Below are 17,449 nucleotides of genomic sequence, written 5' to 3'. Positions count from 1 at the left end.
ATTAAAATTTTTTACTACTATCTTTTACAGTCTTAAGTGAGGTGTGTTGTATATATGAAATTATTATTGTTTATTTTTATGTCTGTCTCTTCCAATTAATCACTTTGGAGTTTTTCCTACTGGAACAGCATGGAAAAGTGGTCTTTTAGTAGGTTCAGCCAGCCTGTCCCAGACAACAGATGTTTGTCAGTCAATCAATAAATAAAAATATTAAATAAATATAAACAGCACTTCCAACTAAGGATATTAGTGTTTCATTTAATCAAACAGTATCATTAGTGATTATGAGAAATAAAAGCAGTTAAGTAAGGCAGGGGTCTCTCAGACCCAGTTTACTTACCCAGTAACTTCATGAAGGTGCAGCTCATTCGTTTTTCCGTCATGTTAACGTAGATAAGAGCGTATCTTTCATAGTCTGTATCTGTGATGTAGATTTCACTGTCCCCGCCCCAACCTTTAGGAAAGTTAAAACCAATAAACATGAGATGCAGTAAAATGCAGGCAACAAATCAGCAAATTTTCATCAGTATTTAAATATTTTATAATAGATTTTAATGCAGTTCTAGCTACATAAATCATTTACTACACTGAGACTGTCGCAGTTTGGAATGTGTTACTCTTCCCATCTAACTGCATCCTGTGGTAGAATAAATACCTTCTGTGAATGAGAAAATACAGAGATCATTACAGATTGTTTTCTCATCCTGGTATGAGAATATCTATAATGGATATGGGAAGATGGAAGGATCACTTTATTCGACTTGTGTTGTACAGCTTCTTTCCCATAGACCATTGATTGAAAAATCATTTAGAAGGAGTAGCTATGATGACTCATTTTTCCACTAATCTGATTGGTTGAAACAGCTTTTAGTCACTTTTGGTAAAAGTGGTGCTGGGTATATTAAAAAATTAATGCCACTTAGTGAAGAAATATAAGCAGTTCCAGTACTATAACGTTAAATGTCAAAACCCCAAGAAGCAAAAATGCCAAAAAGCAAAGCCCAAAACACCAGTGGGCAAAAAAGTAAACTTTAAGTGTTGCCACCCTGCACCTCATCTCCAAACTTTACATATATATATTGCAAAGTTGTACCAACTCCAAGAAAGGGGAACATAGCTCTCAATTGTACAGATTTTTGCAGAATGTTCAGATTTTGGCATCGTATTTTTGGTCCATTTTTCATATACTTGTGTCTTTCTGGCAAATTAATGGTAAATTATTACAGATTGAAATTTGAAAATGACTGACATTTGAGTTTCGACTTCATATCTTTCAGAAAATTCACGCTGATGCAAAACCTGTTCTTACAACTTTCTAAGCTTGTAAGAGCAATATTAAGAAGTTGTCCCACTTTTATTTATGGCTTTGTCAATATTTCTTGTTCTAATAGTTTGAGAGTTATGAAGGGAGATAGCCCAAAAGAAGGGCATCAATGCTGATGCACACTTTGAAATTGCACCAGAAGTGATTTCTTATGGCAAACAGTAATCAGCATTGCGTTTCTCAGCATTTTAAGTTTTAGATTCATAGATTAGTACTAGGCTAACTGCCCTTATGGGTCATTTTAAGCCTAGCCAATTACCCTATGTGAGGATTGTAAACCCTGCACCTTGTGTCTGTAAAGCAAACACCTTAACCATTATGCTAACCTTCCACCCCTTCTGTGTAACTCGCGCTCGGAAGTTCTTTTCCGGGACTGGTGGCTATACCAATGTATGCAAATTATGGCATTTTCCATTTCTTCTTTAAGTGGCATTTTCTCCTACAGTTATGGTGAAAGGTGTTACTTGACGACAACAACTGAATGATGCTGCTAGAAACAAAGTTAAGAAGCCATCAAATCATTTCTGGAAACAGCTTTTTTATTGGGAAAGTTACATCCATACAGCAAGTAAAAACAAAAGAATTGGAAAATCCAAACACTGTAAAACGAGCGCTTTCGCCTGATAAATATCAGGCTTTATCTTGATCTTGATTTACGCTTGTTTTACAGTGTTTCTTAAGGAGGTTTCGTATCGAAATAAAGAATTTTGTGGATTATTTGGCTAGTTCATCTGTCGTGGTTTATAACATTTTTTACATCCATACAGCAACAGATTTCATTTTCCAGAGTAAGGCAAACAGTTGGTGCTGCAAATTCTCAGAAAAATTAAACACTACATTAATTTTTTTATGTGAAGTTGCAGTCAGAATAAATGACTCAAGTACCTTCAGTTTTGTTCAGTCCTACGTCCTTGCACATGTATAAAGTGAAGTTTAACTCTGCTGCTCTGTAGTATTGTTTGACAGGTTGATGTCGGTCTTCCTTCGGGGACTTGCACAGTGTAGATGCTTGTGAAACCATAAGCAGTTACTAAATAGCAATCAATTTCCTTAAACGCAGGCCATTATTCAATGTCTGTGAGAACATGTGTCTTTGTCTTGATGCAGGAATACTTTTAACCTCAACTTGGCGGACACTATCATGTTAAATTAGAATTATTTTATTGCATGTTTTCCAAACAGTTTTGTAGTATTAGGGCCATCACTGAACTGAGAGCAAAAACTAGTTGGAAATGGCAGGACAGTAACTCCACAAATATTGGCGTAAAAAGACTTCTTAGAGAGAACATTATTCAAATCTGCATTTTATTCTCCACATTAGTGTTTTTCACAGTATAGTTTACAGTAGTTTTTTTTTTCTTGTCTTTCTTCCACTTTGGTGTCTTTGGTGTTTTTCCTTATTAATGGGAAATAGTGGACTGTAGATTAGAAGTTTAATTCTGCTGAGTGCTATTGCTTTGGATTATGATAACATGACCTTTAACATTAGTAATCAGTCTCAAACAACTAAATTAAATAAAAGTTGACACAGACTCAAATACTTGATCAGAAACGACCTCAGTTCTGACAGTGTAAAAATACTGTCAAGCTCTGTAGAAACTGTATTTTTAAACACAGAGCCTTGAGATGAATAAACTAATGAAGTTAGCATGTTTTAAGTACTTCACTAACATGCATTTTAAAAACTGAATTTTTGTTTGTTGTTTTTTAAATGGTGTAATTTTTCAAATGTTTAATGAATTGCGCGAATGGACTTCTCTGCAGTCTGAACAATAGGAAGGAAGTGCTTATGTTGTAACAAAGTTTGTGTTTTTTGGGCACTACATTTCTTTTTATTGTACATACATTGAGTACTATTTTTTCATGGGAAATAAAACTGAAAACTGTGAACAATGTTTATACCTTTCAATATTGGAAGATAGTTGTTGTCTTAGACAAAAAAAAAAAAACAAAAAAAAAACAAAATTCTCATCGAGGAACCCCAAAATGAGGTAGCAGAAGCATGTCCCTTCCAAAATTAGATATCAGTCTTCTAACTGATAGAGAACATGATATTGGTCTTCTAACTGATAGAGGACATCAGTTATGCAAAACTCACTGTTCCCGCTAATAGAATTTCTATCCATCCAAAGAAATCCCATGCTCAGGACAGTGTTTCATTGGGGTCAGTGATGTGATAAAGGACACCTTAGTATTAGGACAAAATATCACTGATAATTAATCTAAGGAAAAGTACCCCTTCTAACTTGAAATGGTACCAGAAATGAACAGAAAACTGTACATGTTGAACACGAATGAAAAATGATAGTCAAAGTAAGCAGGCCTGAATGATAGGAAAGAGCGATGTTTATGAAGTTCCCTCAGCAGTCAGTTGGGAAATAGACAGGTCATCTGATCACTTAAAGTGAGTTAATAACAGAAGTAAAAAAAAAAACAGCCAGAGAAGAGTTTGTATTGCTGGTGATCAAAATGTAATACCTAGGCAAGGATCTGATGACACAAACTAGGAAAGCAGTTTGTGCAGAAGGAAACCCAGATACCCAAAAAGAACTTCTATACATGATGATTCATTTTTTTAATACAATTCTTGATTTGTCTGCGGTTCTTGCCCGTTTCCCATCATAGAGTTCATGAAATTGATTATCAACTGTCTCACAGGAACACTGCTGCTAAATCTGAAATTCCTTGATAAGGGATTCTGTTATAAGGGGGGGGAATAGACAAATATATGCTGTGGTGACAAATGGAGGCGTGCGTATCATGTTTTGCAGGTGCCACACTTGAAGATACCATATATATTTTTTTCAGAACTGATATTAAACATTAAGCAATGATCTGCAATTTAAGACCACGGTGCATTTGTTTTTTACTGTCCTTGCCGCTAGATTAATTGTTTGAAAATTGTTATTAAAGTTTTGTTTTAGTTACTGAATTGGGTTCTGGTAGCTTTTCACTTAGCTTAACCTTTGTGTGCTTTAGTGGCTGCAGGAGAGGTAGCCTGGTCGGTCTTGGTTGGGAATGCACTGAAAGGCTTAAAGTGACTTAATTTTATTGGCCAGAGGACTATTGGCACTTAGCAGTCCCTTGTATAGACAGAGTCACTTACATCTGAAACTGTAACCAGTAATGCAGTTTCGGAAAGAGCAACTAACTTCACAAATCTACTACATAGTCTAGCTTTTGCTGCTAACCTCAAAATCATCCAAGCTAGCCTGCTATTAACTCCTTTAGTACCACACCCTTGTACTTCACCTAGAAGGACCTGATATCACGGATATACACTTTCCCAATTTCTCCATCACTAGTCTGTTGGATATGGTCATCCTGAAACAATGCAGCAATTGTCTTGTGTTTACTGACAACCAAGTAATCCTTGGAGAAACCAATGCAATATGTGATAGATATAATAGGCAAGACTCTTGCATACACACACTCAAAATAATAGATTGTCAGTAACACACACACACACATTTATTGCACCCACCACACATTGTATGTAGCTGACACAGTCAAATATATGTTCTGGCATTAAAAAAAAATCCTAAAGACCTCACAGACACTCAACCCACATCAATTTACCTCAGCAAACCCAGAAGCACTCTACAGAAATAACACACAGCAGACATACAGCCACACCCCATGGAACGTCATCTACAAAGCCCATAAGAGAAGCCAACAACACAGCCCAATACTGTAGTCACACGAGACTCCATTGTAAGATGTTTGGATGCCACACTCACCAGTCTGAGCAAGGACAAAATCAGGAGACGGAATTTGCCAAGTCACTCCGTCATTGAACCACAAGTACCAGTATGCCTTGGTCATAATCTATGGCATATGAATTACCTGAGATGTACCTCCATAGACTATATGAAGAGAGACATTTTGGAGCTCTGACTGCATAGCCCAGGCAGGTATGAGCCTGGTATGGACCTGCATCCTTCACCAAAGATAATGCCATTATAAGAACAGTTGATGATTGACTTCAGTAATTGGCTTAGCTTCTGGTGTCATTCAAAGGGGGTACAATATTTGTCGACATTGGAGGAATATGTTCAACAGACCATGTTGCTTTTCCAAGAATGGTCTGTACCTATCCATGCTAGGTATTTGAATATTGGCTAAAACATTGCGCTCCCCCATAGTGCTTTTTTAGGCAGTGCCAAACTGACAAACCTTCCAAATTATCAAAATCAACCCAAGGGAATCTAAATGTGTTACTACTTAGTGCCAGGAGCCTAAACAAAAACCTACTCTCCTGTCAAGCTATCCTTATCTTGGAGAATGCAAAGAGTTGTGCAGGTGCCAAGACATGGTTTAAAGCCAGGTAGAGTATCCTGGGAGAGCAGGGATACAATGCTCTCCACGTGTTTAGAACAGCCACTGCACAGATGAGGATTAAAGGTGGAGGTTTCTTGATCTACATTAAAATTCTACCTCAAAATGGATAGGGATGATTATGTCGAAACTAGGATTCTGGATGCAGATCCTTATGGAGAATAACAATACAGAATATTATATTCGTACAGTAGCAGAAAGTATTCTAAGAACTAAACCAGTGAGGGGATGGAGAAGGGAGAGTCTGGCAATAGGGATGACTGAAATTAGAGGTACAGAGAATAGGCAAGAGGAGGCTGGAATTTACTGGAGAAAACTGTCAAAAGAACCAAGGTATTGGGAGCAAATAATTAGAGAGAGAAAAAGGTAATAGAATGTAAAGAGGCCAAGAACTCTACCTGCAAGCTAGAGCTTGCCTTCCCTATCAAGGACTGATATTAGAGTACAGGCAAAGATAACAAAATAGGAGCATCCTGAGTGAAAGACCAGCACTGATATAGTTTTTTCTAGAGTCTAGACTAGGAACTGCTGTTAAAAAGGGTATAATTAGTAGGGCATATAAAATATTGCATGGTAACTATAGGAATCAATCAGAGTGGGCTAGAAAGGTTTGGGAAGAGAGATTGGATAAGCAATTCACAAAGAGATAAGGGATATATATATATATATATATATATATGACTCCCAAATATGCAACAATGTCTAGAAGATTTAGGATCTTTGCTTGGAACAGTTTGCATAGTTATTTTATACCCCTAGCAGATTCCAAAGAATTTAGTCTGGTAGATTGCAAATCTTAGAGGTGTGATGGGGAAGAAAGAGATAATTAGATACATATTTTTGGGAGTGTAATGCGTTTGCAGACTTTCAAAATTCCTACAGGCTACTCTGTCAGAAATACTGGGTGAGCAAATTGGTGCAACTAAGGGAATGATTTTTTTGAGCTGTGAAACAATTGAATTTGCCTAGACATATGGCCTTGTTGAATTTAATCCTGGTGGCTGCCAAAAAATCAATTGTTAGAAAATCCAAGTCTAAACCAAACTGTTATAGGAGTGACTACAGTAATAGAGATAAAACAACTGGAAAGTGGGATCATTAGAAGAGTAGGAATAAATTACATAGAAAAATGCGAATTGTGGGAGCAATGCATGGACAACAATGTTTTGGTGGAGGAATGAGGTTTAAGGAAAGGCAGGAAATGAATTAGCTTTGTAATGTTTGACAACTGGATAGAGTACAAGTGATGAATACTGCTTGCTGCTGAAAATGTCAATGTGATTTGTTTTCATTTATATAAATATATGATTGCATATGTCATAAGTGATAATTTCATAAAGATATTTATTGTTAAAAAAGCAAGGTTGGTCGAACAGGATGATGCACTGGAAACTGTGTCCAAATTACCATAGGTAGAGTTCCATATAACCTTGCAAGTTATAGATCATCTTCTGTGACCCATGAGACCTATAGCTCATACTTACTTAGTGGAGTTACTTACTATTTAACCTAATACTATATTTGTAGGGGACTTTACCCCTCTATAAACTGTTATCATATACAACCCCAAACTTGCAGGCTCATAGATTCCCTGACTTTGTAAACTTAAACACCCTGGACCAATTAGTCCATTTGCCTACTAGCGGGGAAAACATACTGGATCTGTGTCTCACAAATATGGGAGAATGCTGCACTCCCCCCTCCCCCCACTGTAGTGTCATCTCTGGTGAAGTCAGGCGATAAAGCTGTCTCCTTCAAAATAGTCAGTGCTGTGTAATCCCCAGCAAGTCATGTAACAGGGGCTGCTGTAAGGCAAATCATGTATTAAGTTATTACCTGACACAATTTCCAGTTCTTTCAAATCTGGGAGAACAAAGCTGCCTATGTAGAACTGCACACAGGCACCCTGAAAAGTCATGTTAATAGATGCATAGAAACAGCTATGCCTACTAGAAACAAGCCTAGAACAAACTCAAAAAACCAAACCACCCTGGTGGAATCCAAATATAACACATTGTACAAAAAAGGAAACAAGTTATAGTTAAAATTAGAGAATGCAGTGCCAAGCAGGATAAAAACTTTCTTGTTAGGCTAAACAACAACTAAGAGGGCAAATTGTCTATCCAAGTCAATTGTGAGGTAAAGATAGTCTCCCAAGCCAAGGACAACCACAAGGCTTTATTTAACTATGTAAAAGTAGAAAACCACTGTACCAAGCACAAATAAATCCTGATCCTGGAAAATATGTAAATGCTTTATTCCAAAAGCAGCAACAAGACACTCCAACACTCCAGATATACACTGATGATAAGAAAATGCACTCCAATAACGTATCCAACAAACGTTTTCGTCCCCAGCTTCTTCAGTAATACTGGCCATATTGTTTAATGAGTGTTTTTATACACCATTTGAAATCTGTCACCGCTGCATTGACCAATCATGTTATAAAGTGCTTAAAGTGTAAAAATACATAGAATTTATAAGCCTAAAGAACCATAAAGTTAAAATACAGAGATTTGAGCTTCAATAATAACTAAACTCATCCTGTAAAAATTGTGTGTTAAAAACATGATAAAAAACACTTTGATAATTCATTAATAAACTTGATGACTCAAATGCTATCTTTCACAGAGAAACATTTTTAAATAAATAAAATTGAATGGTGAAGCCATCTAGTGGTGTAAATTGATAATGCATCTAAAAATAGAAAAACATTTTCCTTAAAATAAGTGTTAAAAAACATTTTAAAAGATTCATTATTTGTGATAATAAAATATATGAATACAGTATAAAAATTAGATAAAATTAGAGTTTTGCAGCCCTCAGTTTTAATACTGGGGCTATCGACACCATTTCATTGAGCCCTAAATTCCGATTTGCATCAAGAAGGAGTTGCCAATACAATTCTTTGTATTCAATATGTGTTTCCCACATACCACCTCTGGGGTTAGTGGGGACAACCTCCAAGATAAAAGACTGATATCCAGGGGACTCACATTTTGCTGAATGCTTGCTAAGTGCGTTTTTTTCATTCCTTACCCTAACATCATATAGGTGCTCATATATTCTCTGCCTAAGCCTTCTCTCACTTTCCCACATAGAAGGAGGAGCATTTTTTACAAATAGCTATATATATATATAATTCCTATAGTGTCACAGTTGGCAAAGGTGTTTAGATGCAAAGTCATGTTTCTCGCTTTTAAATAAAGTGTATCTCCACAAATTAAGTGTGTACAATAGTTGCATTTTCCACATTTATATAGTCCTTTCTTTGATCTGTTACCATTGTAAATAGAATTGATTTTCTGGCCTGCCTCCAAAATATTTTTAATACTTTTACCTTTACGGTAAATGTAAGATGGATCATTGTCAAATATGTGTTCTAAATCTGAAAATTTGGAAAAGCTATTCCATTCCCTAGAGAAAATGTTTATTAAAAATGCTGATTGTTGACAAAAGGTAGTAATAAGTCCTGACCTATTCTCTCCTTTCTTCTGTTCATGCTGTTCAGCTAAGACCAAGTTCTCATCTTTGCCCAAAATAGGGGCAAAAGAATCACCTCTTTTAATATTTACTTCGTCAATCACTTTGTTGAAAAGTTCTATAGGATACCCTCTCTTGATAAATAGGTTCCTTAAAAAATTACTTTCTTCAAAGAAAACTTCATTGTCCGAAGTCATCCTACTCAGCCTTACCAGTTGCCCTTTCACTACCCCTTTCTTCTGATGGGCGGGGTGGCAACTGGTGTAATGCAAGTAAGAATTAGAGAAGGTGTCCTTTCTGTAAATGCGTGATGTAAAGGATCCTTCTTTCTTACCTATGCAAACATCTAGGTATCTCAGTTCTTGAATGTCAAAATTACTGGTAAATTTTAAAAAACTAGAGGTATTATTTAAATAAACCAAAAGGTTCGTAAATTTCTTGTTAGGCTAAACAACAACTAAGAGGGCAAATTGTCTATCCAAGTCAATTGTGAGGTAAAGATGGTCTCCCAAGCCAAGGACAACCACAAGGCTTTATTTAACTATGTCCATAACTTCAAAGGTGGTACAGAGCTGAAGGTTAATGAAGCCACTTACATGGAGCCTGAAAATACAGCAAATCTGCTGGCTGACAAATTTTAGCTCCAATTTTATCCCCTCACCATCCTGACTGCACACCCCAAGTAATGCCATCAAATATAACCTCCCCCAAACTATCACAAAGGAGCAGGTCTTTAATGTGCTCTCTAAGGCTAAGAACACTGCACTGATGGCCCTTGATAATATCCCAGGATGCCTCCAAAATAGCCTGAAGTATGACCTCTCTGGACCTCTGGACTGACATGAATGTGTTTTGTTAGTCAGACATTGGATTTATTTTAAATTCCAGTGGGTATTCTATTCAGATATAGTATATTGTGACTACTGGAATGAAATTCATCAAGGCATACTGTGATTTTTTTCTTAATGTGCTTATTTATATGCTGATGGGGTATATACACTCTTTCAATTAATAAACATTACATCCATATTTAGTCTTTGTGAAGCACAGTAACTGTTTGCCATGATCTAAAATCATGTCTGATGTCCTAGCATTTTTTTTAAGATCGAAAAATAAATAGTCATGGTAGGAGGGACTTATTTACTACCAGTTCTGTAGATGTCCCTCCAAAAATTGTCAGGCTGAAAAGGAGCTGTTCTGCATAGCTGCCTTTTGCATACTTGCATTCTTTCTTGTCTTTGATTTGAAATCTTCCACAGAAGACATTTATAGGAACCTGTCACTTAATTTAAAAATCATTTACTTCACCTCATTTTAAAGTTTTCACCCCTTATAAGTTGCGGTATTCTTTAAGAGGTTCCCCTTTGGAAGTTAGCCACCCTAGGAAACTAACTTATTGATAACACCTGTAAGAGTGGACTCAGTAGTCCTAGATTTTTATTTTGACATGAAATAGTCATTCATGCTTTGACATTCATACCCCCTTTATTTTATCTGCATATTTTTCTTTAATATTTATGGACATTTAATAATTCCTACCTAGACGCTGTTGATGTCCCAAGCCCAATATCACCATTTTAGACAGCAATGTAACTGCTATAAAGACAGATAATTATTTTTAATTTATTACCAGTGGTTTTCTTTTTATTTAATGTAATTACTGGTTTTCACTTTACAAATCCTTCAGTGGACAGGACTGAATATATGTGGGTAGAAATTAAGTGAATTGTTAATGTGGGGGGAAAAAATGCATGTTGGAGTAAACAGTCCCTAATGCTTTGTAAAGACTGATTAGGCTGAATGCCCAGTCCAGCTTTCATCAGCAGGCCACACTTAGTTAATAAGAGAAAAAAAGAAGGATGTAATCGGAGTACTGATTGGTGGCCACCTGTTAGTTTGGCCACACTGGCAGTACCATATTCAATGGAATCCAATATTGCTGTGCAATATCCTTGCTGACTGAAGCATGGCTTATGGACTCTGTATTCAAAGCAAAAAAGGATGTCACTGGCTTGATGGAAATTACAAAATTTATTTAAAACAAGTTTTCGCCCCTCCCATGATTTATCAGGTTTATACCACAGAGCACAATTAATAACATTTTAAAACAAAAGATAATGAATCCTATGCTTCTAACCAGCCAGTCACAACCAAAGTGTATTTAATCATTTAAGGTGAACAAATAGAAATAGGTTTAAGTACAGTGCTTTTCTTTTGCTTATTTTATACTTGACTCGCAAGCTCTGCTGCTACCTACTCTAGTTTGTGGACTCTGAATGTATCATTAGGTGCTGGTCAGCTTGGTGACATCTCTGTGCTCCTTGCATTTGCAGTGAAATAGCACGGCCATGTTTGTTGCTTCATGATACAATTCTGTCGGTGAAGATGGCGAGTGGCTGCACAACAAGTATCCATTTTACCAGTGTTCCATTCTTATGTTGCCTCTGGACGGACAGTTTAAACATAGTCACCATACAGGCTGTGTGCCACATTTCTGGAATAACCTATTTTTGGAATTGCCTGCATACCCATCAATTCTACCTGTTGAGTTTTCTGTTCCCCATATGAACTTACTGTGAGGTTGCTACTTTTCAATAGTTTATACTATAGTGGACATGACTAACCTGGTGTCTTCAACTGATCTATGGGAGCTGCGTTCCATTCTGGTTCCAACATTTAAGCCACCACAGAGTATGAAGGGCTAATCCCCCTGGCCAGCAAGTTTCAGTAAACCACCTCAGCCTCAAGATGACACTTTTTTGTGTGGGTAGTCCACTCTTTTAACTCAGTCTGCATTCTGTCCCTTGTCCTATGTACAGAAAATAAGACATTGGTCTATCATAGAGCATGGGGTGTGATCTACCACAATGTCCTGTGCCTTTTTACTCTGCTTGGAGTATCCCATCAGCAAAATTTCATTTAAACTGCTGCAAAGATCCATTTTGACAACTCACAGCATTCACACCCTGTTCCAGTCCCTACCAAGTCTGGTCTCATCATTGCTTGTCTGCAGCAGCTTTGCCTATAAGGTTCATGCCATGTGTGGGGGTGGGGGGGGGCTGCAATAGCACTTACTTTTCCTGGGTAGTGACCTTTCCAAGCATTGCCTTCACTGAGCGGCGGTTATACCGGTACCTGTACACTTGTGGGTAAAACAAAGCATGTTGGCATACCATGCAAGCGCAGACTGTTGGATGTCAATACTTATTACCACTTCCTGATCCTTTGTGGCACCTGTGTGGCATACATGATGCATTCCAAAGCATCCTCCCTGCATTTCTATACTTTACCCATGGGAACAGATTTCTGCAACCATTTATGCACCTGCTTATCATAGGCTGTTGGCTCTATGCCTAGTCCTACTCACCAGTACAGACTGTAACCAGGCCTCAGCATGTGGCTTTGTAACCACAAAGACACTACAGCACGTCCTTCACAATTTTTATATTTAACATTGTCCTTTACCTAAAACTACATAAACACAGTACAGAACCATGTCAGTGTTCTGGGTTCCTGGGTACATGCAGTTCCCAATGTCTACCTCAGTGTGACTGGCATTCACTAAAGTAGCTATTCTGGATTTCTGGGTTACATGTAATTCCCATTGTCTGCCTCAGTGTGGCTGGCATTCACTGCATTAGTTATTCTGGGTTTCTGGGGTACATATAATTCCCAGTGTCTACCTCAGTGTCACTGGCATTCACTGCAGTAGTTATTCTGGGTTTCTGGGGTAAATGTAATTCCCAGTGTCTACCTCAGTGTCACTGGCATTCACTGCAGTAGTTAATCTGGGTTTCTGGGGTACATGTAATTCCCAGTGTCTGCCTCAGTGTGGCTGGCATTCACTGCAGTAGTTATTCTGGGTTTCTGGGGTACATGTAATTCCCAGTGTCACTGGCATTCACTGCAGTAGTTATTCTGGGTTTCTGGGGTACATGTAGTTCCCAGTGTCTACCTCAGTGTGGCTGACATTCACTGCAGTAGTTATTCTGGGTTTCTGGGTTACATGTAATTCCCAGTGTCTGCCTCAGTGTCACTGGCATTCACTGCAGTAGTTATTCTGGGGTTCTGGGGTAGTGCAATTCCTAGTGTTTACCTCAGTGTCACTGGCATTCACTGCAGTAGTTATTATAGCAATAACCCATGCCTGGGTGTGGGTAATGCGGGATTTACCCATGGTTGGCGTGGTTTGGTCCCGAGGGCGAAGCCTGAGGGACCAAACAAAGACAACCGTGGGTAAATCCCACATTACCCACACCCAGAAGTGGGTTATTGCTATTATACCATGACATTATTTAAGGAAATAATTACTTTTCTTAAATAATGGCATTGTATAATGCCTCTTTGCTGCCCTTCCGCAGCTGTCTGGTATCCGCAGCAGTTCTAATGTACTGCGCATGCCTACGCAGTGCATCAGAGCTGTGGCCAAAAGCAATGGAGAAAGCAAGATCTCCATTGCTTTTTACTGTTTAGCTATGTTAAATGGGTTTAACATAGCGAGACAGCTTTAAAATAAGCAACGGAGATGTCCGTTGCTTATTTTAAAGCTCTCGCTATGTTAAACCCATTTAACATAGCAACAAAGCAACGGAGATCTTGCTTTCTCCGTTTTTAAACCTGTCTCACTATGTTAAATGGGTTTAACATAGCGAGACAGCTTTAAAATAAGCAACGGACATCTCCGTTGCTTATTTTAAAGCTGTCTCGCTATGTTAAACCTATTTAACTTAGCGAGACAGGTTTAAAAAAAAAAAGCAACTGAGAAAGCAAGATCTCCGTTGCTTTTTACACACTGTGTCGCTATGTTAAAGGAGTTTAACATAGTGAGACAGCTTTAAAAAAAGCAACGGAGATCTCCGTTGCTTTTTTAAACCTGTGTCGCTATGTTAAACTCCTTTAACATAGCGAGACAGTGTTTTTAAAAAGACTTATACTAATGGGAAAAAGGCCGGGCGACCGGACCTTTTTCCATTAGTATAAATCGATTTACAATGTGCACGCTGGCCAATCAGCGTGCACGTTTTGGAATATTAATGGGGGGTCATGGTATAATCTGGGTTTCTGGGGTACGTGTAATTCCCAGTGTCTGCATCATGGTGACTGGCGTTCACTACAGTACTTGTTCTTGCTGATGTGTTTCACCAGGTGGGGCCCCTCCTTATTCTCAATGTCCTTGTTTAAAAAAATGGCTGAGTTTTCAGATTATAGAGGTGTGAGCTACAATAGGGGATGACAGGGAAGTAATAGAAGGAAAATGATTAAAAAGAGTGAATGGATTGCTGAAACAGATGACATGAAAATGACGCACAAGATTTTATGGAAACAGCATATCACAATGTTTGTGCATCATGAAAACTGGACAGATTGGAGTACCTATAAAGAGAGAATTTTTAATAGTAGAAAGAGTAAAGCAAAGGATGATGTAATGAAATTCCAAAAAGATGTAAAAGAAATGGAATGGTGTGATAGACTGAGGAAGCGAGAGATATATGGAAAGAGAGGAAATGTTAGAAATTTGAGGTTTAGACAAAGACTTTCTTGAAAGGAAAAACAGAAGTCTCACCATTTTAGGAAATGTAAATAGGAAGAATGGCTGCAATGTTTGTTGAAAGAAAGATATAGGCAGAAAAATAATGGAAATTGTGGAAACGTTTGTGCGTAGAATATAAGAAAAGGAAATGTAATTGTAAAATTTGTGAATGTTAAGAATTCTGTAGAAAAAGGTATTTATTTCTTCCATTTCTATTATAGAGATGAATCATCACCAAAAATAGACTGTTACGAAATTAATGAAACTGAGAAATATTCTGTAAAATACTACATGAATGGATAGAGAAAGGAATCTCAGCGTAATTCTTGGTAGAAATATTAATTTTATATGGGAAAACATATAACAACTGGAGATGGATAGCACTGGGAAATACAGATTACACCATTTTTGTGGAAGCAGTACAAAAGGATGCAGACAGTATTTAAGTTATAGCTGAAGGAGTTTTCAAAATCAAAAAAATAGAAGTAAAGGAAACATTAATAGCAAAATAAATAACATGAGTTTGATAGAAAATAATGAAGTAACACTAGCGATATGGCAAAGGCATTTGATAGTTAATTATTGTGGAGTCATATTGGGATAGGAGAATTTTTTTTTTGAATGCTGTAAGAATATGTAATGAATGTCATGGGTGAAATGTATAGATGGGTGAGTGGGCAAAAAGATAAAAATTAGGAGAAGACTTAAACTAGGATGCCCAATATTTGTGCCTGCACTGATAATGAATGCAATCATTCAAACGTATGGGTGAAATAGAAGCAGCAAACCGGGTGATGGGAAAATGAGTCGTACATCTGATTTGTCATAAGCAGATAATTTAGTGACTGTGGCTAGAAATAAGATATAGATAAATGAAGTGGTTGTACCAGTGAAGGAATGAGTAAACAAATCTGGGTTATGGTTAAATAAGACAAAGCAAATGGTTTGGTGAGTAAGTAAATGTAATAGAACAGTGAAAAACAATATTAAAAAATTTGTTATGGTAGAAAAGTGTTAATCTAAGTGTGTGTTAAATGTGTACTTATTAGGAAAACTGTCATTTAGGGGATGCACATGTTTCCACATAGAATGGAGAATGTGGTGGTTTAAAATATTTTCATTCAAGGATCAAGACTGAATCTAGTCAAAAGAGGAGTGATGTGCAGTAAAAATGGAGGTTTGAATCTAAAGAATCCTACAGTGTACTTGGCTTTTATGCATTTTCCTGGATAATGAAGGTGGCAGAGTTGCCAGTGCTTCAGAAAATGTTATAAGGTATGAAATATAAAGGAAGGAAGAAACGTGATGAACAGGAAAAGTGAAGGAAAAGAATGAATAAAATTATGGAAAGTGAAAATGAGATTGATAAAAAGAAAACAATGGCCTAAAATATTAGGGAGAAATACTGTATGGTATATCCTTGGAAGGAGTTAAAAAGGTATGTTTCAAAATGTTTATGAAGCAGAGGATTTCCTGTGGAGAATGCTGTTTTGTAAGATATCAGTTAAAAGAAATATCAGATTTTAGAGTAAAGAAAATGTGATAAGTATAACGAGGAGGAAACAAAACATTTTTAGAAAGTAAAAAATGAGCAGCTTTACAGAAGCCTTACAGTGGAATAAAATGGGAACGATGTAAAAATATTCCCATAGATATATTTGAGAGAGAAAATTGAAACAGTTTCAAGCAGTATTCTGTCCCATTGTTCATTCTGCAGATAATGGGAACTATGTGAAGGATTATTGGATAATAAAAATAGTGCTGATAAAGATATGCTAGATAAAATAGAAAATATGGATGGGAATAGTTAAAGACATTTTAAATAAAAGCAGATGGCTTTGAAAAGTCAATTACCGTTTTCATTTTTTCAAGAGTTATTTCTGTGTAGATTATATGTTAAGGTTTAAAAAATGGAAAGGAATGACCAGCTGTATGTTGTATAAATGTATAAAGAATGTAAAGTGTAAATATAGAAAGATGTAAATAAACCCATACCCCCCTGAATAAGTGCAGTGAGAGTTTTTTACATCAGCCTGTGCTACCACAAACTCAGGAAGGTGGGACCTTGAACATCTCACCCATGGAACAGATGAATATCATTTAACATTGATAAATATGTAAAAACAACATTTATAGAATGAAAAGTGACCAATGGAAAGCAATGCAAAAAAAAAATCTAAAAATGGAAAGAAGAGGGACTTTGTAAGTACTTGAGATGTAATGTAAAATCGGCTGAACAACATAAGCAAACGAGCAATATTTAGTTAGAAATATTTTAGAAGACTAAGCTAGCTCTGAAAACTGCTTTGACATTTGATAACGAAGCTGAGGCTATAAATTAATTCACTGTCCCTCTGATATTGACTAGCCACCAAGTACTGAAACATTTAAACAGGAAGCAGACTACTTCACCACTAAAAAGGATTTATAAAACCAGTATAAGACAAAGTTAATATGTTTAAAAATATGTAAGTCATAGATTTTCAAGACTAATTATACCCAAAGGCCTGCAATAGACAGCTAGATAATATTTAAGGATACCCTCAGACACCAACATACTAAATGTTCAGAAGTATGGATACAGCATAAACTATTAGAATTTTGAGGCCCATAATTATCAGATTTTTTTTAAAAAATGAATGCTTTCCTTTGTGTGGGTTACAGTAAAGTTGGAGGCAGCAGATTTTGAAGTTGAGGGTAGATAATGTCCCTTAGAAAATCTAAAATGCATATTTTTCAGAATTTCAGGATGTAGAATAATGGTCTCTAAAATT

The 17,449-nt window shown here is 36.8% G+C and overlaps 1 protein-coding gene across 1 annotated transcript in view; it reads right to left on the bottom strand.

Annotated features, from left to right (window-relative positions):
- Positions 1 to 17,449, bottom strand: part of LOC122790841 (lipocalin-like) — a 173,550-nt gene that overhangs the window by 50,548 nt on the left and 105,553 nt on the right. Inside the window, exon 4 of the mRNA XM_044058479.1 lies at positions 341 to 454. Coding sequence (XP_043914414.1) covers positions 341 to 454 — 114 coding nt within the window. The remainder of the gene's footprint in view (positions 1 to 340; positions 455 to 17,449) is intronic.

The sequence above is a fragment of the Protopterus annectens genome, chromosome 16.part0, assembly GCF_019279795.1.
Source record: "Protopterus annectens isolate FY-2018-M chromosome 16.part0, PAN1.0, whole genome shotgun sequence".
Taxonomy (NCBI): Eukaryota; Metazoa; Chordata; order Ceratodontiformes; family Protopteridae; genus Protopterus; species Protopterus annectens.
This window is presented reverse-complemented; position numbering and strand designations above follow the sequence as displayed.